The sequence below is a fragment of the Theobroma cacao genome, chromosome 1 (assembly GCF_000208745.1).
Source record: "Theobroma cacao cultivar B97-61/B2 chromosome 1, Criollo_cocoa_genome_V2, whole genome shotgun sequence".
Taxonomy (NCBI): Eukaryota; Viridiplantae; Streptophyta; class Magnoliopsida; order Malvales; family Malvaceae; genus Theobroma; species Theobroma cacao.
In genome coordinates this window covers 15,069,787-15,092,618 of record NC_030850.1, presented here as the reverse complement: position 1 = coordinate 15,092,618, position 22,832 = coordinate 15,069,787, and the positions used below count along the sequence as shown (strand labels likewise).

At 33.6% G+C, this 22,832-nt stretch overlaps 2 protein-coding genes across 4 annotated transcripts; both read left to right on the top strand.

Moving 5' to 3' along the window:
* LOC18612643 lies at positions 5,247–8,780 on the top strand. Its single transcript, XM_007049548.2, has 5 exons — positions 5,247–5,668; positions 5,756–5,916; positions 6,221–6,251; positions 6,430–6,532; positions 8,218–8,780. The coding sequence occupies exons 1-5, from the start codon at positions 5,363–5,365 to the stop codon at positions 8,316–8,318; spliced, it is 702 nt and encodes a 233-aa protein (XP_007049610.1). The 5' UTR covers positions 5,247–5,362; the 3' UTR covers positions 8,319–8,780.
* Positions 9,661–22,669, top strand: LOC18612642 (AUGMIN subunit 3). 3 transcript variants are annotated; one of them, XM_007049546.2, is made up of 19 exons: positions 9,661–9,763; positions 9,924–10,208; positions 10,336–10,372; positions 10,461–10,564; positions 10,918–11,113; positions 11,397–11,463; positions 11,949–12,052; positions 12,911–12,995; positions 14,155–14,209; positions 14,824–14,955; positions 15,538–15,607; positions 17,148–17,205; positions 17,323–17,378; positions 18,898–19,050; positions 19,788–19,899; positions 20,016–20,157; positions 21,627–21,702; positions 21,849–21,944; positions 22,409–22,669. In XM_007049546.2, the coding sequence occupies exons 2-19, from the start codon at positions 10,033–10,035 to the stop codon at positions 22,538–22,540; spliced, it is 1,851 nt and encodes a 616-aa protein (XP_007049608.2). In that variant the 5' UTR covers positions 9,661–9,763; positions 9,924–10,032; the 3' UTR covers positions 22,541–22,669. The 3 variants fall into 3 exon arrangements, with proteins under 3 accessions (XP_007049608.2, XP_007049607.2, XP_017974162.1); XM_007049545.2 differs by having other exon boundaries at positions 14,152–14,209; XM_018118673.1 differs by having other exon boundaries at positions 9,673–9,795; positions 14,152–14,209.

Sequence of the window (22,832 nt, the reverse complement as noted above, 5' to 3'; positions counted from 1 at the left end):
ATACATTTCATACTATATGTGCTATCAGTCGATCGATGAAAGGGAGTGATTAAATAGATCTTTGCTACATTATTGTGTGAGCCCTAAGGACTTATGCAGTCCAAATCTTATACCTATTGGGACTTTGATATATAATATGAAATTGAGATTTGGTGTTGCTACTTTAGCATGATTTTTAAGGGTAAAAAATGATATGATCTAGCAAAACATGACTAGAAAAACAGTTAAATCCTAATGGATTAGCATGAGTATCTAAAGAAGAGTCATTATCCATCTCACATACATGGTCTATAACTTATTGCTTGGGCGGTTGTAAAACATTAGTTGTTAGATATAACCATGAGTTTAGACGCATAAAGAGATAATGCATAGCTCTTACATGCAAGAGGTATTGGAGATGCAAAATCTTGTGTGATTAAAATGATTTGAGATATGATGAGAATTTGAGCGACGTTATGTTAGTAAGATGGTAAGTTAATATCTCACTGCTTACAGTACCTTTAATTTCTTATTGGTTGCACGTTCTATTTTCCCTTTATGACAATGAATGGAGAATAACTTAAATTGAGAATGGTATAAGTTGATGCCAATGTGTACGAGTGCGAGATGTTGCATTTAAATGTGATGCGTCCATATGGCGTGCAACTTTGTTAATTATTTGTGAATAATTAATAAATATTTAATTAATTAATGTTTGATATTGTTTTGATATTTTTTAATTGAATAATTAAAAAGTGTTCGGGATAGGATATAAATTTAAATTTAAATAAAGATTATCTATGTAATAATCTAATATATTAATTTAATTTGTTTAAATTTAAATAAATATTAATAACATTTAAATTTAATTTGCTTAAATTTGAAAGAAATATCATATCTTTATATGTCTAACACGTCTATATCTAGTGAACAAGCATACTAGTTTTTTCACATAACCAAGAGTGAACATGAGTTATTCCATAAATTAGAAAAAACCAAAAACTCTTTTCTCTCTTTTTCTCTTCATTCTTGAGGCATCATCAAGGCCAAAGAGTTTTGAAATGTGTAATTTCTTGTGGAAAACTATAGTAACCGTTCCATAACAACGAGAACGAAGAGATCATTGTGTGCATAAAGGAGGATTCGTAAGGCAAGCTTCTTCAATCAGATAAGGAGTGAAATATTCATCTGAAAAGGTAGGCCCACCTCCCAATAATTTAATTAATCCTCAATTCTATGTAATTCATCAACGAATTCACTTACCCATACATTCTTTCATTTCACGACCTTCCATCCATTTGTGCATGACAAATGCTCTATCAATTTTAATGATGGAGAAGTTAATATTGTTATTAATAATTATTTATCTCTAGAGGTACATAATTCTCCCTAACCTCTTCAAGAGAGTATCATGATCATCGATTCGGATGATCTTTGGTAGAGCTCAAGTTGTTCTTCAAATGAATTTTTTTCACTTTCTTTTTAAGCTAATGTGAATAGTGAAAAAATAAAAAAAACATGTGGCTCATGTGGACAAAATGAAACGAGCATAAAGAGAAATAAATGATCAGATATCCAAATTGATGGATATAATAATGAGCTTGAGTAAAGAGGAAGGAGTTATAAATAGACTTGCCACACAAAACGACAACCAATTCCAAAACGATGATACATAGGTCCCACCACTTTATTCTATTAAACCATTCTATGAGGCATCAACATTTTTAAGATCAATTGATGCAATCTTAAAGAGAGTGTCATCTAAATCTGATCATTGTCTCAAATTGTGCTAAATCAAAAGAACTAATAAAGGTGGAGAAATGCTAGTTAAACTTGAAAGAAAATTCAAGTATTTAGTAAAAATATGAACTCATAAGAGAAAGGATTTGAGCTATTAAAGATATGGACAATTGTCATGTTCAATTCTTAGTAGGACGTTGATTGGGGTGTCTCATTCCACATTAGGCAAGTAAAGGGATTTTGAGACACTAATAAATGTGAGTACTATACATTTTGTCAAGTTAACTATTTAAAAAGAGAATAATGATCTTATGATAAGATAGTATTAAAGTAGAGCTAACTCATGCCAAGTACTTCTTGAGAAAAGCAGGCAAGGTTGCTAATAACTACAAATTGAGTGAGTATCATGCCAAGTTCTTCACACGGACCATCTAGTGCAATATGTGAGTTTATTTGTCATGCTTTCTTGGAGCCTATTTGGGTTAGCCTTTTTTTAGTTTAAAAGCTATTATGAAGCTCTTATGAAAAATAATAGTTTTTAAAATTAAGTTAAAGCTGTTTAGAAAAATAAATTATATAAGTTCTAATTGTAGTTAAAATTACTATAAATGGTATTCATATCATCTTCAATCACTTAATATATTAAAATGGAACAAATATGTTTCAAGTTTATATACGATTTCATATGTTAAATCAAACAAATTTATAAAGAAGCAGAACAACTCTCAAACTTATATAGTAGTAATAGTCTTAGATTTTTTATGATATAGCAAGCAATCGGACCATGATACTTTAATTCTCCATAAAAAAGAGAAAGAGAAAACGATGTAATTAACATCAAAATCCTTTGGTGAAGAAGAGAGAAAACCTTTAAACAGTATATGAATGTAACTCTAAATTTTGAGTTTTTTTTCCCCTTAATCTTTGTAAGAATAAAAAAATCTTAGGTTTTGCTTGTTGGGTTTTTTCTTTTTCTTTTTTGAGACAATTTTTTTAACCCTTAAAGATAGAGTATTTTAAAAAATAACCTTCATTTTAATTTCAACTATTTTTAGCCTAAAGAAAAGATTTTTTGACAAAATTACTCTTAATGAACCTCTTCATGTTTAAGTGCTCCTAAGTTTTCTCTCCCACCATTCGTCTGCTTTGCTCCCCATTTTGGTGTGCTCTTTATTTTTCTTTCTCGTCATCCAATTTTCTCTAATTTTACCACCATCACTATCTCTCTATCTATCTCTCGTCATCTCGTCATATGATCAAAAAGCATAACATGGAAGGTAACAACATATTCTTGGGTTTATTGGTTTATATTCACAAAACCCTATCTCTGTTTATCTTTCGTCATCTCATTGTCGATCTACAGACCAAAAAACATGACATGGTAAGTAACAACAAGCTCTTGGGTCTATGGGTGTTAAGTTTTTTTAGTGATTCAAGTTTGGTAGAACATGCCTTAGCGTATAACAAAGTGATTCATGTCTTGGCATGTGACACTAGTAAGAAGAAGGAAGCTTTGCTGTGCAATATATGGTGTTGAAGCTTTGACCTTAGCATGTAACATCTAGTATTGAAGCTTTGACTTTGACATGCAACATCTAATGCTAAATTTTTTTTATGATTATAGGAAATGTAATAAATAAAATAACCTAAAAGCTAATTATTCAAATTTGAGGATGCTGGAGAGTATCTTTTCGTCCAAATTTATTTCATCCCAACCATTTCACCCCAGTAGTAATGTTGACGCTGAATAATTTTTCAATACATCTTCATTTCCATGTCAAATTCTTTTTTGATTTAAACTTTATCTCTATCGTGAAGGTGTTTAACTCCAAGAATTTATATCATATTGAAATACAAAAGTAAAGACCAAATTACATTTAAAAAGTGTTATTATACGTCAAGTTCAAAAAAATGTTGTTATAGTTGAAAAAAAATTTTGTTACATGTTTTAACTCCAAGAGTTTATATTATAGTGAAATACAAAAAAGTTACATGTTTAAAACATGTTATTGTTAAACATCATGTTCAAAAAAATTAAGCAACACCAAAACTTCAACACCAAATTTACACGCCAAGTCCAAAGTTTCAGCATCAAATGTTACATGCCAAGGTCAAAGCTTCACCACCAGATGTTACACGCCAAAGCTTCTTTTTTTTTACTAATGTTATATGCTAGGGCATAAATCATTTTATTACATGCTAAGGCATATTCTACTAGACTTGAATTACTAAAAAAAACTTAACACCCATAAACCGAAGAACTCGTTTTTACTCATCATGTCATGCTTTTTGATCTATAGATCGACAATGAAATAGCGAGAGATAGACACAAATAGGGTTTTGTGAATGTAAACCAATAAACCCAATAATATGTTGTTACCTTCCATGTTATGCTCTTTGATCATATGATGAGATGACGAGAGATAGATAGAGAGATAGTGATGGTGGTAAAATTAGAGAAAGTTGGATAGCAAGAAAGTAAAATGGAGAGCACAGCAGAATGGGGAACAAAGCAAACGAATTGCAGAACAGAAAATTTGGGAACATTTAATTTGTTTGAAATGGTTTTAAGGGTATTTTTGTCATCTTATAGATAAAATTGGTTAAAAATAATTAACTTTATATTGAAGGCTATTTTTGAAATGGGCTTATGACTAAGGTTGTTTCTTATAATTTTTTTTTCTAGTAGTCTTTGTAGACAAAGGTAAAGGAGAGAGAGATCACAATTTGCATTAGAGAAAGGTGATTTGCAAAAGGAGTGAGAGAAGAGGAAGGTTGATTGAGAGAGGGGATATTTTTTGAAAAGTTGATGTATTTTTAAAAGAAGAAAAAAGAAAGCTCTTATCTGGAGTTTTTTTTAATCTCTTGTTTTTTAAAATTTTGTTCTTTAAAAAAAGTTACTTTTTTTAAGAGATTTTCAAAAGTTCTATTTGTCTAAACTTTTATTTTTAAGAAATAAATAAATTGAAAAAAAAACCAAACCAAACATGCACTTAGTTTCATACTTTTTACTTTCTAATCTCTATTTTCTTTTTTTTTTGTGTTATTTTGCCATTTTCTTCATGCTCATCCACCCAATTATTTATTTTCAATTACTGATTCAATTCTTCATCGTTCAAAGTGTGTGTTTTGTATAATTTAAAACTTTGGATCTTTATTTGGTTCTCATAGACAACACTCGGATAAGTTATTTGCCCATATTTTGTATTAAATAAAAAAAACTATATATAGATTTGATAACCAATCCTAGCATTATAGAGTGGGTGTTTTTCTAGTACGAGTGAATTTTCATATTTTTAAACCATGAAAATCTAATTAATTTAATAAAAAGTAAAATGGTGAAGATAAAAAAATTAAATGAAAACTCTCAAAATCATGTTATCCATTATACTTTTAAATTTCAACTCTTTTCTTTACTTTTTCATATCTTATATAAGTTATAACTTATTAGTTATACCAAAGAAGAAATTGTTTCATTTTTTATTTTTTTTTCTTTTAAAAACTACTACTAGCCTTTGATATTTCTCGATATTAAAATTATCTGAAAAAAAAAAAAAACCTTCTAAATTCGAGTGGCGGTACCAGTCTAGAAGAGCTGACATCGCGGAGACAGCCGCCCAGTATCTATTACCCCAGGAGACCCATGCTCTCCCTCTCAAAGCGACTCCACACTCTAACCCAATGCCTCCGTTCCACCACCCACCAACTCCGCTTCGCTAGAACCGACGGCGCTTCCTCCAAGCGGCGGTCCAAGGCCCCAGGATTCGCGTTCAAGAAAACGGAAGATAAATCCGAGTGGTGGATCGTGGACGGCGAGATGCACGAGATTGGTGATCACGTTCCCCCGCGTGAGCGCTTCGTCATCCCCAGAGATAACATTCCAAACAAGCGTCGAAAGCAGCTCAGGGAACAGTTCATGCGCCGCACTCGCCTCGTTATTAAGGAATCGGTTAGCTCTAATAAAAACAATTCTTATTATGCATAATAAACTGCAAAAATGCAGCAAATAATATTTATTTTCTTGGTTTTACTGAAGGAGCATGAGCCATGGTGCAAAAGGTACATGGAATTGTATAATGAACTTAGAGAGAACTGGGAGAGGTTGTATTGGGATGAGGGTTACTCAAAAAAAATTGCTAAAGATCATGCCAATTACGACTCTGCCGAGGATGATGATCAAGATTTTAATCCTTACAGGTTTCTCCTTGCTGGTTTCTTCATCATGCTGTGTTTATTAATCGTGAAAAAGAAGATCCTTAGACAAATCATTAGAGTGTTTCATTGGCATTGTAAATGTAGGATTTCTTGGTTAAGGATTATTCGTTTGGTGTCACAAGTTATGACCAAAATGAACACCAATAAAGAGCCTCACCAAATCTTGAAAGTTTTATGTTTAGTAATTCTTTTTTTTTTCTTTCATCGCCTGTTCAGCATTATTTTGTCTGACTAAAGATGCCAATTAGAAATGGCTAAGCATACACCCTTTTGCTTTGTTTTATAGGAGCAGGCGACCCCGTGCTGATCTGATGAAGGTATCACTTTTTTCATATCTTAATAGAATGACTTGTTGGTGGCATAATTTATGAAATAAAACTCAATCTCAAGAAATCTTGGCCATCCCATGTTACGTTTTGGAAATTTCTCTTTTTATTTCTTTTTTATAATATCTTCCTGATTGATATGACTGTGCGCTATGTAATCTGACTGCAGGACCAAGGCCTTGGGAGGAATAGGCAAGGTGATACCTTGGAGAAGGTTAATCAAATTCGGGATAAGTTTGAATATGACAGAGAGAAAAGAATGAGAGAGAAAGGTATGTTTGACTCTTTCAAGCTAATTTCCATTGTATACAAAAAAAAAATTCTATTTTCTGCTCTTGCTTCTATTGGATAGATCTAGAGGTGGCAAGAGCTGAATTGACCCAATCAACATACCCAATCTATGTGAATGAACCTGAATTTAATAGGGAAGGGAATTACCTGAAAATCTGGCCCCGACCTGAAACTTGAAATGGTTTGAACCCCAATCAGATGATTGTATGCTGTAGAGTAAAATGCAGCAAAAATTGATCCAAACTGAGAAGACCTATCTTACCATCTACAAGCCAACTTGAATTTACTTAAAAAGCTAGCAACCAAAACCTGACCCTGACCAGAAACAACTTGCCCAATTACTACCTCTAAATAGATCCCTTGGTCTCAATTTTCAGAAAGGCGTCCATGTTGGTTGAAGAAAGCAACTAAAAATATATTCAATAGTTGTTTGAGCTATTTTGTATCTTGGCTTGTTAATGAGGTGGCTAAAGCTTAGCCCAAGTTCTTAACTAGCTAAATGAACTAAGCTTGAGTATCTCATAACTTAGCTCTGGTAGGCTTGTAAATGTATTTGATTTCATTTCACTTAAAAACAAGTTTAATTATGGGTCCTTGACTTCGTTGGCATGTTAAAGAAATTATCATACTAAAGAGGTTTTTGGGAATTGTTCATTTGTTAAATGTGAATTTGTGTTGCCAATATGCTGATATACAGCTGATAAGCTTTAGGTTTTTAGATTTTGAAATTTTAACTGATCAAAAGTCAATTCCTTTTTTCCCCTAAAACTACTTGCCAGTTCTGAGTCTCTTTAGCAAATGTTTGAAGAGATTGGTTGCAGCATTGTACTCAGCTGAGCTGAGCTGAGTATTAACTCTTCCTATAATGATGCCAACATTGAATGGTCAAATGGTCAACCTATTTTAAACTGATATAATTCTAGGCTTTTGCAGTCTACGGTTTTATGGTTTTCTCAATTCAATTTTAAATGTCAATCTGATATTTGAAATTTTTACTTCATTAAATTTACCACACTCTGCAAATTTTTACCCCTTTCCTGCTCTATAAGCTTTGGGAGATAAGGTCTTTTACGGGAGTTTTTAGTCCTGTCAAGGTCAAGGTTTGGACTGCTGTGACTCTTAACTGATAAAAATGCATTAAACTCTTTGCCAATTGTTTGATATAGAGTGATATGCTTAAGCTAATTTTCTTGCTATGACTGCACATTACTGATCATGATGATGGAAAGGCCTTTCATCAATGTGCACAATGTGATTTACATTCATCACTCACCGTGTGAAATTATATCTTTAATATGCTGAAATTTTGGATCCTTTCATTGTATTTTCTGCAATGTTAGAATGCTTAGCCATACATTACAAGGTTGTCATAGAAAAGTTGATGTCATTACTGCATAAACTGGTGCCTATAATATCCATGAAATTCACATATTCACTGAAATCATCTGTAACTTTGCAGAAGCTTAACTTTCAGTCAAGGTTAAAGAGAATAATAAATTTTCAAAGCATGTCAATGTAAAATGCTTGAGAATTTAAGTTATGCATGACATGCAAATGTTATTTGAGATGGATTGTTTTCTGCCTACTTTCTTTTTTTTAATAGCTTAAAATATGTGAAAGGATCATGTTACCTTTGGTGGAGTCCTGATGTACATGTATTTTGCAGCATTTGCACCAATGAATGGCGGAACATCCTTGAACAGCTATGATACAAACTCCAGGAGCCAGCCATTTGACACTCAGAGATACTTTTCTGATAATGATTAACAGTATTATGAAATAAATAGAAACAGGAGAACTAACACGAGAGCATTTTAAGCATTTTGCAAAGAAAAGAATCTTTTTTATTTCACTATGCCCCATTTACCATTGTTGTCAACAATGTTATGGTGCTTCAAATCCTGGCTATCCTCTGAGCAGTCCTTGCTTGTCAAACGAGGATGCAAAGGGTTTCAAATGCATTTATATAGGAAGGTAAGCAATATGGATGTTAGCTCATAATTTTGTATGAGATTTTCTCCTTGGACAAATTGTACATGTGATGTAGTTCTTTCATTCGATGGGCTGAAATCTCACTTTTATGATGCTGAGATGATCCACCAGAAAGATTGTAAATCGAGTGCCAAATTGAGACTTCGATTTGATTATGTATTGCAATGTGTATTTGAAGAGGCTTAATTCCAACAAATGGGCCGGGCCAATATGTCTAGATCTCACTTTCCCCCTGTATTTGTACTCTTATTGGAGCTGTTACTGTTGATTCAACCAGCAAATGTTCATGCCAGGAGGAAGAGAGGTGAAAAGGAAAGGATATGGGAGGCGATAATTGAATTGATTTTACTTTTTATGACTTTGAATTTGTAACCAGCTCATCATGCAATTACAAATAACAGGGCTATGCAAGGGTTTTAGTCACTTGGGGAAAACTGATTTAGTTATCTCATGTACCAAAAAGTGAACATAAAACCAAAAAAAAAAAAAAAATCGATGTTGATTAAGTATTTTGGAATTGACCCATTAATCATTTTCAAGACAAATGAGTTTCACATATGATAAAAAAACAGCCGGTAGAATATTCATTAATTGGTTTTCCGTATAAGAATTACAGCGGGTAGCATATTCCTTAATTTTGAAATATTCAAATTTGAATTGTATTAAAATTTTAATTATTTATATCTTAATCATGATAACGGGTAAGCTATTCGTTAATCTTAAATCCAAATTTGATTAATATTCAAGTACTCATATTTTATTCAAATTTGTTTTTAAAAAAAATCAGTATATAATACTCAAACTTGATCATTAATATTATAAAAAAAAATCTGAAATTTATGAAATTTTATGTGTATTATTAATATAAATAAAATTTAACTCATAAAAAATAAATTACAATTTAAAAACATTTTTAAAACAATTAACAAAATTTGGTATAGATTTTAAATTTTAATATTTAAAACTAATATTTGTAATTGCATTTGGTTTGGATAATAGATATTTTATGATTATTAGTTGGAAATGATGATAGCTAGTAGTGTTACTTCATAATAAAATATTTTAATTTTACTAATTGAATCAAATGATATACATAAGATAAGAGAGTCGAACATAAAGATGCGGTGCAGTTGTGGCCTTGGAGATGGTTTAGGTGAAGTCGAGTCTTAACGACTCAGCACTCAGAATTCAAGAATAAGTTTGGTTTCACAACGGAAAAGGTAACAAGATAGAGTAAAAGCACAAATAAAGGGTGGGGCTCCCCTCTGGAAAACAAAAGAAATTGGTTACTTATTTGCTACTTCTACTTGTGTTTAGATTAGATATCTCCGCAAACAATACTCACATTTTTCTTCATTTTTATTTATTTATTTCAATCAGGCCGGCGCCCAAAATAAGCCTTCGTCACCTCTCTCTCAATTTTCACATAAAGAGTTCAAACGGAAAGCAAAAGTTTTTGAAATGATGGGAAGGATCTGAGCAACTGAAAATGAGTGGGGCGAGACTCTGCGCATTGCTAGGGGAATTGGGCTACGAAGCTGCAGGGAAATTGGATCCCGATAGCTTTGAGTGGCCTTTCCAGTACGACGACGCACGCTCCATCCTCGATTGGATCTGCTCCTCCCTCCGTCCCTCCAACGTCCTCTCCCTCTCCGAGCTCTCCCAGTCCGTTCCCTCCCTCTCTCTCTCTCTCCATATCTTTTTTGCATAGAAAAATGCGGGGAAAAAAATGTCCAAAGATTAAACCCTCAATTTAGGTTGCCATTGATGGGATCAATTTAAATGTGTGCAGGTATGAGCAATTTGTACAAGAAGGGAAGCTATTGGAGGTAAAATTTTTTCATTATTTTGTGTTCTTCGGCTGCAAATTTTGGGATAGGGCGTTAATGTTAGTGTTTTGTTTGTATAATTAAATAGGGGGAAGACTTGGACTTTGCTTATGATAGCATTTCAGCCTTTTCGTCCAGGAGGGACAACCAGGAGGCAGTTTTCGGAGCTGAAGAAGGATTGAAAGATATTAGGTATTCTTATTGTAACCCAGCATTGTATTTTACATACTTGAAATTGCGTGATATTTAGTGTTTCTTTAACATTTTTCTGCTATTTGAAGATGTTAATCATTTTAAGCTTGATAACAGTGAAAATATTTAACTAGGGGACTGTGTTGGATTGATACTTTTAGGTAGCTTGAATGCATTTTTCTTGATAGAACTTCTTCAGAGAGGGTTCTACTACGTGCTTGTGCACTCCCAGATGCTAATATTTTGTTCCCTTTACATTTCTCGGTGTTTATTTCAAAATTCTTTTGACTAGTGATAATGCACCCCAGCATGATGCTTCCGGTACTGATAGATATCTTTTTGTCTTTATTTAGGGATGCAACCGTAGCATACAAAGCTGAAGCTCTAGAGTTGCAGAAACAACTTAGGCATTTGCAGTCTCAATTTGATATGCTTACAGGCCAGGCTTCAGCTTTGATCCAAGGCAGACGAGCAAGAGTTGCTGCAACATCTACTGTCAATGGACACCTTACAACCATAGATGACAGCCTCTCAGGAAGGAACTTGCAGGTATGTAAATTTAAGCAATCTCTAATTACTTTAATTGCTATAATATTTGAAACATTTTATGTTGAAACTTGATCAAGCTAAGGTGGAATGATAATATATTCTGAGTTGTGTTTATGCTGTACGACATGATTCCGCTGCACAGTATAAATATATCAATGAAACTAGAATTTAATGTTAAAAGCTATTCCTTTCTTTAATTTTTTAATTGATTCCTTTCTTCTAAGAGAAAGTGTTCATCTGTTTGAACATTGAAGAAGTACTTGGCATTTTTGTTGTGATTTAGATGAATGCAGTTCTTGGAAGGATAGCATCTACAGCACAAGAGCTGGCACATTATCATTCTGGAGATGGTACTGGTTTACTTTCTCATGCTTGTTCCTTTCCGTCAAAGATGTTAAATTCTATAGTGCTATGCTCTTTTGACAATGATGCATTTGTTTAAATCCATTTGTGTGAGAGGGTAATCACGGTTTGGGTTTAACTTTGGCTAATGAAGACTGACCTGACAACCTTAGTATTATCCCCTTCCCTTTCCTTTTTCCTCAATTTAGATGCCTCTCAGTTGACATATTTTATCTGTAGTGTAATTGGCCTGGTGCATTACTTGCTATTTGGCTCTGTAAGTTTTGGTTTGTATGTGGTTATTTTCCTGGTGATACATGAATGCTTCTGCTGGACTTGTTGTTGGTTCTCAAAATCCATGTCAAATAACAAATAAATAGAGGAGCTTGAGATAATGCATGCCTAGCATTAGGGGTAAGGAAGAGTGGAAGGAAACTTTTCTTTGTTGCATGCTCCTTTCTGATAAGCTTTGATTCATTTTTTATACATGCAGAGGAGGGCATCTACTTAGCTTACTCTGACTTCCATCCTTACTTGGTTGGAGATTCATCTTGCATAAAGGAGTTAAATCAGTGGTTTGCCAAGCAACTAGACACGGTATGATCTGGAACTGCCCCGTTTGTATCTCATGTCTTTGTGTTGCATAGTCTTCAATAATTCTACATTGACCTTTAAAAGTGTTCTGTTAAGCACCATTTTACACCCAAAAGTGTAAAACGAAAGGAAAGAAAAATTCAATGAAAATGATTCAGGAGAGATAATGTAAGAGTACGAGGAAGAAAAAAAATCCTCCTAAAAGAGAGGAACAATATCTAGCTGTTTAATTTAAGCAGATGGTATATCATGTAAATACCAGAGTATTTAGATTATATCCAATCATTTTGTGAAACAGTTCACTTTACTATTAGCATACACATGGAAATTATGCCATGTGGATACTGATTATCCATGAGTGTTCTCACATTCCAAAGGATCATGTTAATTTTATTCCTCTAAAGCATACACATGTACACAACTCTATATAGTGTTTAGTTCAGAAACAGAACACATGCATATACATTACCATCAGTCTCTTACCTCCATAAGGCAATAGAAGTTCTACCTATTTCAGACTGTAGGTTTGCTGGCACCTGAATTTCTTTTCAAACCTTTGGTCATTTCTGTTGTGGGGTTTAAATTTCTTTCAAACTGTTGGTCATGTTCCAGAGTGATATTTATGAAATATCATCGCATTCTTGGTATTTATCATCTGTATCTTTATATGTTTTTTATGTAACAAAGTAGATTTAAATTTTGCATGCTATGTTTAATTTTCCAGCTATTTGGGTTATAAGTGAAAAATGTGGCTAGCCAAGTGTTTTTGTCTTGAACTGTTTCTCCTTTCTTTAATCCATATTAAGACTTCTCTGTTTTTATTCTGTTACCTTTGTTGATTCAATATGCAATTACACTCAGGTTCCTTTTCGATTAGTTGCCGAAGAGGGAAAATCCAAATGTTCATGGGTGAGTCTTGATGATGTCTCAAACATCTTAGTAAGAGGTATTCCACTCTATTCTCTTAGAGTAAAACTCTTTTGTTTCCTTTTAGCAATGCTGTACTTTAATTGCAAGGCATAAATATTTCCTTTGCTTATAGTATGATTCTGTTCGCTTCTATATGGCAATTTTTTGATTGGATGAATATTCATTAAAACCTTTTTCCATATAACCTTTCTACTGGAAAGGGGAAAGTCCATCTTTATCCTGTCTTGTTGTGCCTTTTTACTCTCTAAACTTATTTCTTTTTGTCCTTAATCTTCTTGCTCCTTTCATCTTTACCCATCTCAATAAAGGAGCCTTTTTTTTTCCTTAGTATTTATTAGAAATGATGAAAGTATATTATTTTACTATTAGTAAAAATTTAAAATAAATAATGTTTATAATGAGCTTCAACTGCTGCTTTTATAAAGCTTCTTTGAGTGTTAAATGAATAAATGTAGCTCATTATACAAAACAAGAAAAATGCAACGGCTAAACAATAGCAACTGGCTTTGTGCAATGACTTGCTTCTATCTGAAAGAAAGGTGGATTAAATATGTAAAATTGTAAATTAAGGTCCTACCTTCTTAAATGGTGCCTTAAGTTATTTGCCACTTGAAAATCTTTTAACTTTTATTTCTTATCGCAGGATATATGAATTATTGAGTGCAATTATCTCTGTTAATTTCCAATATCTGGTTTGTTTGTCATAAATTATTCTGTATGCCACTCATCTAATGTTATTATTTGGAAATCTTTTTTTCTCATTTTTCTTACTCACGGTTCTTTACAAAAACTAAATGAAAAAGGAAGAATATGATAATCTTCTATTATGTGCTTTGAAAGTCATGCCAATTGCACTAGTTTCTACATTTTTTTATTCTTATATTAGGTTTTGAAGATGTGTCTATATTGGCTCATCTGCTAATAATGTACTTGCAAAGGTTTGAAGAAAATGATGTGATGCACATTCTATATGCCAAAAATAGCAGCATGCTGACTTAATATAGCTGGATCTTCTGAGCAATCACAGCAAGAGATACTACCACAGCTTTACATTTATCTTGATAGTTTTGCCAGATTACATTTTGTTAGCTTGTAACAGCATATGCACTGGTGATCTTACATTCTTGTGGTGGCAAAAATATTTACATTTTTCTTTTCTTTTTTAAATGCAGCAGATATAGAAAAGTCCCATCATCAACGTGTATCTGAATTGCAGCGGCTTCGCTCCATGTATGTTCTTTTTTTATATATAACTTTCTAAATATACTTTTTTATTGTGATTTTTAACTAGCTATTGTTCAATTAATTGATTTATCTTTTTATTTTGAAAAGCAATTAATTGATTTATTTGAATGACTTTGGTGGTTGGAGGAAGTTTTGATTTTGTGGGAGATAGGAGAAAAACGGTTTTCTTGGCATATTACATCTTTCCTTATTACAATAAAAGTAAATGATTATCACTACAATTATTCTCTTTCACTTGCATTAAGTAAAAGTTACACGGGGGTTAAACAAATAAAGAGATAGAAACTAGTTTTGTTGGAACATTCGAGATTAGCTCTACAATAGCATGTTATATTGCTGTGACAGTGAGGTCTAATTTGGTTCTCTTTATATGGATTATTGTCCATTTTGATTCTTGAAAGCAATATTTTTGCTCCTAGTTGAAATAATCTCAATCTTATATATTGTGACACCATGAGTACTTGTCAGCTTATTATTTATTGCAGACTGTACAGAATGTTGTTTGATACGTCTAGAACTTTGGGAGGAGGGGGGGGGGGGGGTGTGAGGTGTTGCTTTATACTTTTTAAAAAATAAATTTATTGATCATGATTTGACAGATTTGGAACAAGTGAAAGACAATGGGTAGAAGCTCAGGTTGAGAATGCCAAGCAGCAAGCCATTCTCATGGCACTTAAATCTCAAATATCATTAGATGAAGCTCATATCCATCTTGATCTTCATTCCCTGAGGTAAGCTTTTACATTTGTAGAAGTTCAGTGTCTAAATTTTTGCATTCTCAGTTACCATATTTTGCATGATTCATATTATTGAGGTCAGGTGATATGGTTTGAAACTTAATGCAATCATTTCGGTTTTTGCCACTATACTAGCCATTTAAAATTCAAATTTGTCCTATATGCATTCCTTGATTAATGCATTCATCTGGCTGTGTGACTGACCCTGTAAATGCCTTTGTCGTTTTCAACTGGAACTGTCATGTATTGGAACAATGCCTTTGATCTTCTTTAAGGAAATGCAGATGCTGGTCTTATCAATATTTACGATGAAAAACATGGTAAAGAAGAAAAAGTAAATCCATTCAAAAGATTCTAATCTAAAATATCCACCCCACCATAATATTATAATCAAATTAGACTTAATTATGACTTTATTATCATAATACTACGAAATATTCTAAGCTTGTAAATTAGCACATGAAAGGGCATTAAATTCTTAGACAATGGGCATCATTACAAGGAATAACTATATAAATGTTCCTACTTGTTATGATTGTAACATACTAATATATCATGTTGATTATAAATTTGTAGAAGAAAGCATGCTGAATTGGTGGGAGAACTTTCAAACCTTTATCACAAAGAAGAGAAATTGTTATCCGAGGTTTGTTTGTGTATTTCTATTTCCAGTTTTTTCAAATTCTTATGTGACCTAAATCTTTTGCATAAATAGTTGTTCCATGCCAGTGCTGTATTCCCAGTTAATAATATAAGCTTTTTCTACCTTCATAAGGTCAGAACAATTTTGCTTGAAATTTCCACTCTCAAGTAAGCTTTATTTCAATTTGAAAATATAAATTCCCGCTTAATTATTTTTTGTGATGCTGATACCATTACGTATGACCTGTATTGTCTTAGTTGATTTAGGAATTTGTTAAGGCATTTATTAGTGGTTTCCTCGAACATCTTTTTGTGGGATTGCTTATTCCTGCTGCTTTCCTAGAAACACAGAAGATTTCAAATGTGTGATTTAGTGTCATACACAAAAGGTTTGTCCAATCTATTTTCAAAATATAAAATTTCCTTCGCTATCAAAAAAACTTATACGGATGAAGATTTAAATTTACTTGGTCTTTCTTTTTCTTGATGTAGTTTATGCTTATTAAACATAACTGATTTGGAGATTTCCTTGTAGAGGCATAATACTAGGTTAAAGGATTTTTTTTTTCTTTTTTCCTTTTAGTTGCCTATGGATATTAGGATTATGGCAATGTCCATTGCAGACCACAGTAATCAGAATTGAGAGGCTTGGCTGTCATGGAAAAAAAGTTAATGGTTGGTTTCATTGTTGTTGGAGTTGGTGAATGATTGTGAGGAAAAATGTAAAGGCCCCATTAGGAGAGGTGCTATCGTTTATATGGCTTTATTGTTTCTGTGTTGAATGATTAGATGGTTTTCTGTTTTGGCTTATGGTAAAATTATGATTTTCTGTAAGGCTGTTAGAATGAGAGTAGCGTTTAGGGCTGATGGAATGACAAGTTATGAAATCTAGGACAGTAATGATGCATCTGGCAGAGATGATGGTTAATCTGCCAGTAAGTGTTTTTTGACTGATTGGATAGAAACAGGGTGTTGCTGTTTAAAGGTAAGGCTGACTGGTTGGATGGATTTCAAGATCAGTGGTGTTTTTGGTGTTATGTGGCAGTGGCATTCAACGTAAAGGATGTCGATAGATGTTAAGTGGTGTTATCCCTTATCAGTTAAGTTTAGGGCTGCCTTTATATTCAAGTTTTGCCTCTCTATTTGTTTCCTGTTGCTATTCATTTGATGCTTAACGATAGACTGGATTTTTGTGATATTGGTGTCCTATTCGGGATGTGCCAGAAAGTGACTTTAAATATTCTGGTGTATGGTGAATAGGTCCCTCAGGTGGAAAGTTATGGTAAAGGAGATTTGATTGTGGATGAACTCAATGCAATTAATCTTGCTTTGTTGGATATATTTTCATGGCTGGGCTTTCATTCATGAATAGTTTTTGTCCCTAGACTGCAAATTATTATTCTTATTCGAAATTGGATTGAATTTTAATGTTATAAATCATTATGTTAATATATGTATTAGTGTTTTTGTCTGAGTGCTTTTCAGGGATTTTACTTCAGCTGACTCTTATCTCTTTATTCTTCATTGCTGCCTCCCTTTTCCAGACTATTCCAGATCTTTGCTGGGAGTTGGCGCAACTCCAGGACACATACATTTTGCAAGGTACAGTGGTTGTTTTTCTTTTTCAGAATTACAAGCAGAAGGTAAACAGTAAAGTTATGTTATGGTTTTGTTAGTTTATCGATTAAGTTGATGTTGTTGTAAATTTATTTTTTTTAGGTGATTATGATCTAAAGGTTATGCGCCAAGAGTTCTATATTAGCAGACAAAAAGCGGTATGGTTGGCTACCCTTCACTGGTGTTTATTTACTTATATCTTATTGGGATTATATGTCAGAAAAGGAATTAATATCCAAATAACATAAACAATGAAGAATTGGAAATTTTTTATTTCAAATTTTTTGTGGTGATGGAGCTCTTGCTTCTTACTTTATCAGATGGTATTAAAGGTTTACATAGATTTAATGCATTTGGGTAAGATGAGTAAGTAAGAACAGGCATGTGGAATAACCACCATTTTACTTTCCCTGTCAACATAAGACACTGTTCTCTGGCATGTCAGTGGCATTCAACCATGTCTACTATCAGTCAGACTTGCTGCTTCTTTGTAGAAACCATGATATTTGGTGAAAATATTGAAAATGGAAAACTTTTCGAGTTAAAACATTATGTTTCAGAATACACTCTGATTAAACATGTTGGAATATGTTTGATGTGTTATTGTGATCAAAGACAACAGTAAAGGTTGAGTTGTTACTAGCAACAACCATAAAGTTGGCCCATCTTTTTCCTCTTTTACTAGCATGCCCTTACCACCGATGTTGTTAATTTCGTTGGCCTGTACAAATCAGTTTCTGATAAATCTGAGACTCTTAAGCTTCCTATTTCGTTCTGCTATTTGTGCCAGCCAATACAAGGCTGTCTTAGTTGTACTGGCCTGTTTTGGTCGTTTCAGACAAACTGGCCAGTGCATTAACTGTATAATAAAATCCATTTTTTTCAGATATTTATTGTTGAAGGAGGGAATGAAACTAAGGATCAAAGAGATCTTTTGTTTTTAGCAACCAAAGAGGAGAATGTGCCTTTTGTTGCTGATGCCAAATATTTCTAAATTACACACACAAAGAGGAGAAAAAGAGATTGTGTGAGCATGGAAGTATTGGATTCAAAAGATAAAGAGAATCTTGCAGATCTGCCATTTGGGTAAAGAATGAGAACACTAGAAGAGATAAGATGAGAGAAACAGAGGGAGAAGATAGGTCTGCGGACTTTGGAATCTTCCTTACCTATACCTTCATTTGCATCTAAGACTGATATGGGCTGGTTGCTTGCTTATTTTTGGGTCCAAACAGCATTGGATTAAATATCATTTCTCTTTGTTTTTTTATTTTTTTTTCAAGGTAAAATACCATTTATATTTTGATAAAGAAAGTACATTTACTCATTTTTTTAATCTTCGAATGAAAATAGGAGACCCTATATATATAAAGATACACATATTTTATATTTATATATCTATCCATCTCTCTCTCTCTCTCTCTCTCTCTCTCTCTATATATATATATATATATATGTGTGTGTGTGTGTGTGTGTGTGTGTGTGTGTGTGTAGAACAAACTGAAAACCCTGAAACGGTACCAAAACAACCTATACCAGTACATACCATGGCATTTTGCAAAAGCCGAAATGCTGTCTGGTATGATACTAACAACCGTGCTTACCACATGAAGTCAAAAAATGTACGAACTTTAAATTCATTTGCAAATGTTTGACATTCTCAATTTCTTTTTGCAGTTTATTAATCATCTGATCAATCAGCTTGCAAGGCATCAGCTCTTAAAAATAGCTTGTCAATTGGAAAAGAAGAATATGCTTGGAGCATATTCGTTGCTTAAAGTTATTGAGTCAGAGCTTCAGGGGTACCTGTCAGCAACCAAAGGCCGAGTGGTATGTTGGATTTGATGGTCTGGTTGTGTATTCTTGTGTGCATCCTTATGTTTTACAAATGTTTTCTTTATGATGTCCACAGGGACATTAGTACATCTATTACATCTAGCCTGCCACTTACCACTCTCCCTTGTTAAAATTCTACTCATTGCTGCTGTATACATTTCTGTTACAGCTTGTTTGTGATGCATTCCATGTTAAAATGTCTCTAGCTTGAATATTAGAGATCAAATTGTAATGTCCTTTTGTCGGTTCATACTCGGTTGATGATCTACAGGCAGGGTTAGTTAATTTTCCTGTGCTCCACAAATTTTGAGAACTAGTACTGTTGTACAAAAGAACAAGGTGAAGAGCACTATTGAATCTGAATTTTTTAGCACAGTTGTAAAAATGGAATTTAAAAAAATATGTTTCATCAGAAGTACCAAATGGTCCTTAACTTCTGGGTGAATGAAATCTGTCTCTTTTTCCCCTCTTTCTTTTTTGTATGTGGAAGGGTGGACGTTCGCCTTGAGTACACTACAAGTAGTCGCTACCAAAAAGGCTAATGCTCAGCCACTTGTTAAAAGGATCTTTGATATTGACTGCTTTCATAAGTTCTATTTGTATTCTTCTCCTTAATTCCTGGTTCAATACTACATGAGATAGTATTGTTTCCCTGATATTGTTTCAGTTTTCCTTGGAAATCCTCCTATGGGTTTTTTCCTGACAGTAGAAAGCTGTTTCTTATCATTTAGGGGCATTGCTTGGCACTAATTCAAGCTGCATCTGATGTCCAAGAGCAAGGTGCAGTGGATGACCGAGACACTTTTCTGCATGGTGTTAGAGACCTTCTAAGTATCCATTCAAGTAATGTCGCCATTGCTATAAATTAAGACCTGATTATTGTTTCATACTGTAACTACTAGAGATTTGTGTTTATTAGAAGGATTTTAATTTGTGGTTGCTTTTGGCATATCTTTTAGATGCACAGGCTGGTCTATCAACATATGTATCTGCTCCAGGCATTGTTCAGCAGATATCTGGTCTACATTCAGACTTGATGGCTCTTCAGTCTGATCTGGAGAATTCCCTTCCAGAGGACAGAAATAGACGTATCAATGAGCTGTGAGTTACTTTCAATGTATCCTTGAATATGACCTTGAATTTATCTTTGACATCACTATCGAACACATTCCAATGTATTGCATGTTACCTGTATAGTTGCCAAGTTCAACATTAAGAGAGAATACTAATGGCATATAGCACTAATTTACGTCCTCTTTTTTCTTCTGAAAATGTACAGCTATGCAATAGAAAAAATCCTCCTAAGAGATGATCCTACTGCACGTATTTTATAAAACCTGTCTGTTGAAGAACTGTCGGGGGAATTTTCCTTGACCAGATTGTCTGTTTCAGTATTTGTCATTTCTTGAGTACTATTGTTGCCAGCATCACCACTTTATCATGCCTTGCTTATAGTATGTGTTGTTAGCTATATCATAAACACATGTTCGAATTGTCTGCTCTGGTTCCCTAGATCAGCAACTTTAGTATTCATGAATGCCAGTTTGAGATACATGGATTATATACAGTAGTTTTTTGGTAGCCCATATGAATGCTAGTATGATAGTCTCATCTGAAGCTTAAAGAACCTACTATGTAAGGTGATATCCTTTTGCCAAGGCTGAAGTAATGTTGCTTGCAACTGCACTGACCAAAATCCAGTAACAGAAGAATAAGGATACAGTCAAAACCTTCCTAAATGATTTAAAAAATTGTCTTGCTGAGGTTGTTGATTTATAGTCAAGCTTGTTTCTTCTCCATTCTTGAGTGCCTTGGATTGTGATTATTTATCTTAGGATCTCATTATCCAAGCGTATGATACAATAAAAATGTGCAAGGTACTGTGCCTTGGGTTACAGAGTGTCATTTTTAGGTATGCTTATCTGCAATAGAGTGCTTATTTTTCCAAAATCTTCTTGGCTAGGAGAATTTGCTTTAGAAGCACTTATTTTTTCTTCAAAACAGCACTTGTCACTGGCATTGGCAATAACCTGCAGGATAGCAAGTAAACCTGTAACTTTGGAACATGTGAATTTGTCCAAATATTGGATGAAGTTGTGCCCCTATCATGTTTTGCATATTTTACCTCCTGCAAAAGCCAACATAAGTCCACCTTCTTTAAACAACACTGCCTTGTCCCCTTTTTTCCCGAGGCATAGGCCCAGAGGATAAGGCAGTAGAAATTAGTATTGGTTTATCTATCTGCCAGTCCAAACTAATCTGAACTATCACCCTATCTATTTCACTTCTCTTGTCTGTAATTTGAAGGCTGCCCTAAATTGGCAGTTGAAGAAGAGAGAGAAACTTCTGGCATGATTATGAGATGCTTGGGAGAGGAAACAAATTATTCTTGCTATATGACATTGTAAACCAGCAGACTTTCTTTGAGTTTTGTATAAAGAATTTCACTATGTTTCAGCTAAGGAAAATTGCAAGTATTACCTTTAAACACATTTTGAATGAGAGTAGATTTGTGTTTGGTGGATTTTTGGTTCCCTTGTAAGTTACATATCTTTTCTGTATTGTGCCAGGTGCACTCTGATTCAAAGTCTACAGCAATTATTATTTGCATCTTCGACGACTGCACAACCAATATTGACACCACGGGTATGTTCTTCAACAATTCATACAAGCCATGTTGATTGCTAGAAGCATGATCCTGCCTTTATTATTGCCTTGTTAGTTGTTATTGGTCTTACCTTTCGGATGATAAATTGATGTGCTATGCTGTGACATTTTGATGCCCCTTTCAGCCTTTAATGAAAGAGCTGGATGAAATGGAAAAGATCAATGCAAAACTCTCTGCTGCAGTTGAGGAGGTGACGCTTGAGCATTGCAAGAAGAATGAGGTAATTGGAGTTAAACCTTTTCACCATGTCATGGATGAATTCATGCTTATCACTGCATATTATTACCACATCTGAACCATTTTCCATTTCCACCAGTGAATACAGTATATTTAAGAAGATATAATATAATTATTCTGCCGATGGTGTCTGAAACATTTGCCAGAGTTTCTTATTTGTGGTCTCTATGAATCAATCAATTTTAGGAGTAGACTTTACTTGATGTGAGAGAACCTTTTGAGAAGTCCCCTGATCGGGTCACTGTAATTAAGCTCATGTTAAGAATCTAATGGAAGTACACTTTTGATTATGTAACCGCATTGCATATGCAAATGAGTGAAAAAACTAAGGTGGTTACTATAATCTATTGTATGCAGCTGAGTGAAAGTTGTGCTATCATATGCATGCTCATGGTATAACTTTCTAATATCCAGCTTGACATATGCATTCTTTGTTGTGGCATGCAGATTGTAAAACATCATTCCCAAGAGGTTGGTCTGCAAAGGCGGGTTTTTGTCGACTTCTTCTGTAATCCTGAGCGATTGAGGAGCCAAGTTAGGGAATTGACTGCTCGTGTCCGTGCTTTGCAAGTTTCCTAGTCCTGTACTCGGGAACAGTTTTACAATAGAACATCTTGAAAAACCCTTGTCTTTCTGTTGGTTTGTATTATTATGTAAGTATCAAAAGGTTAAGAAAAGTTTTAATTTCTTCCCACTGAATTTCATTTAGTTTTTCTCAATTTAAATTTGATTATTATTCATATTACATAACTAGCAAAGCTTTAAAAAAGTTTCTACTTTCTTCTACAATTTAAAATGTAATTTTTTGATAATAAAAATAAATTTTATCCGGTGGAAGTGCATTACCCGAAACAAAACTCAACCTCTAACA

Bases quoted from the DNA above. Each gene is read 5' to 3' on its own strand.
- LOC18612642 (XM_007049545.2), top strand. From the start codon at position 10,033: ATGAGTGGGGCGAGACTCTGCGCATTGCTAGGGGAATTGGGCTACGAA. The intron at 10,565-10,917 runs GTATTCTTATTG...GTCTTTATTTAG, and splicing joins GAAGGATTGAAAGATATTAG to GGATGCAACCGTAGCATACA. The intron at 12,053-12,910 runs GTATGATCTGGA...AATTACACTCAG, and splicing joins TTGCCAAGCAACTAGACACG to GTTCCTTTTCGATTAGTTGC.
- LOC18612643 (XM_007049548.2), top strand. From the start codon at position 5,363: ATGCTCTCCCTCTCAAAGCGACTCCACACTCTAACCCAATGCCTCCGT. The intron at 5,669-5,755 runs GTTAGCTCTAAT...GTTTTACTGAAG, and splicing joins GCCTCGTTATTAAGGAATCG to GAGCATGAGCCATGGTGCAA. The intron at 6,533-8,217 runs GTATGTTTGACT...TGTATTTTGCAG, and splicing joins GAAAAGAATGAGAGAGAAAG to CATTTGCACCAATGAATGGC.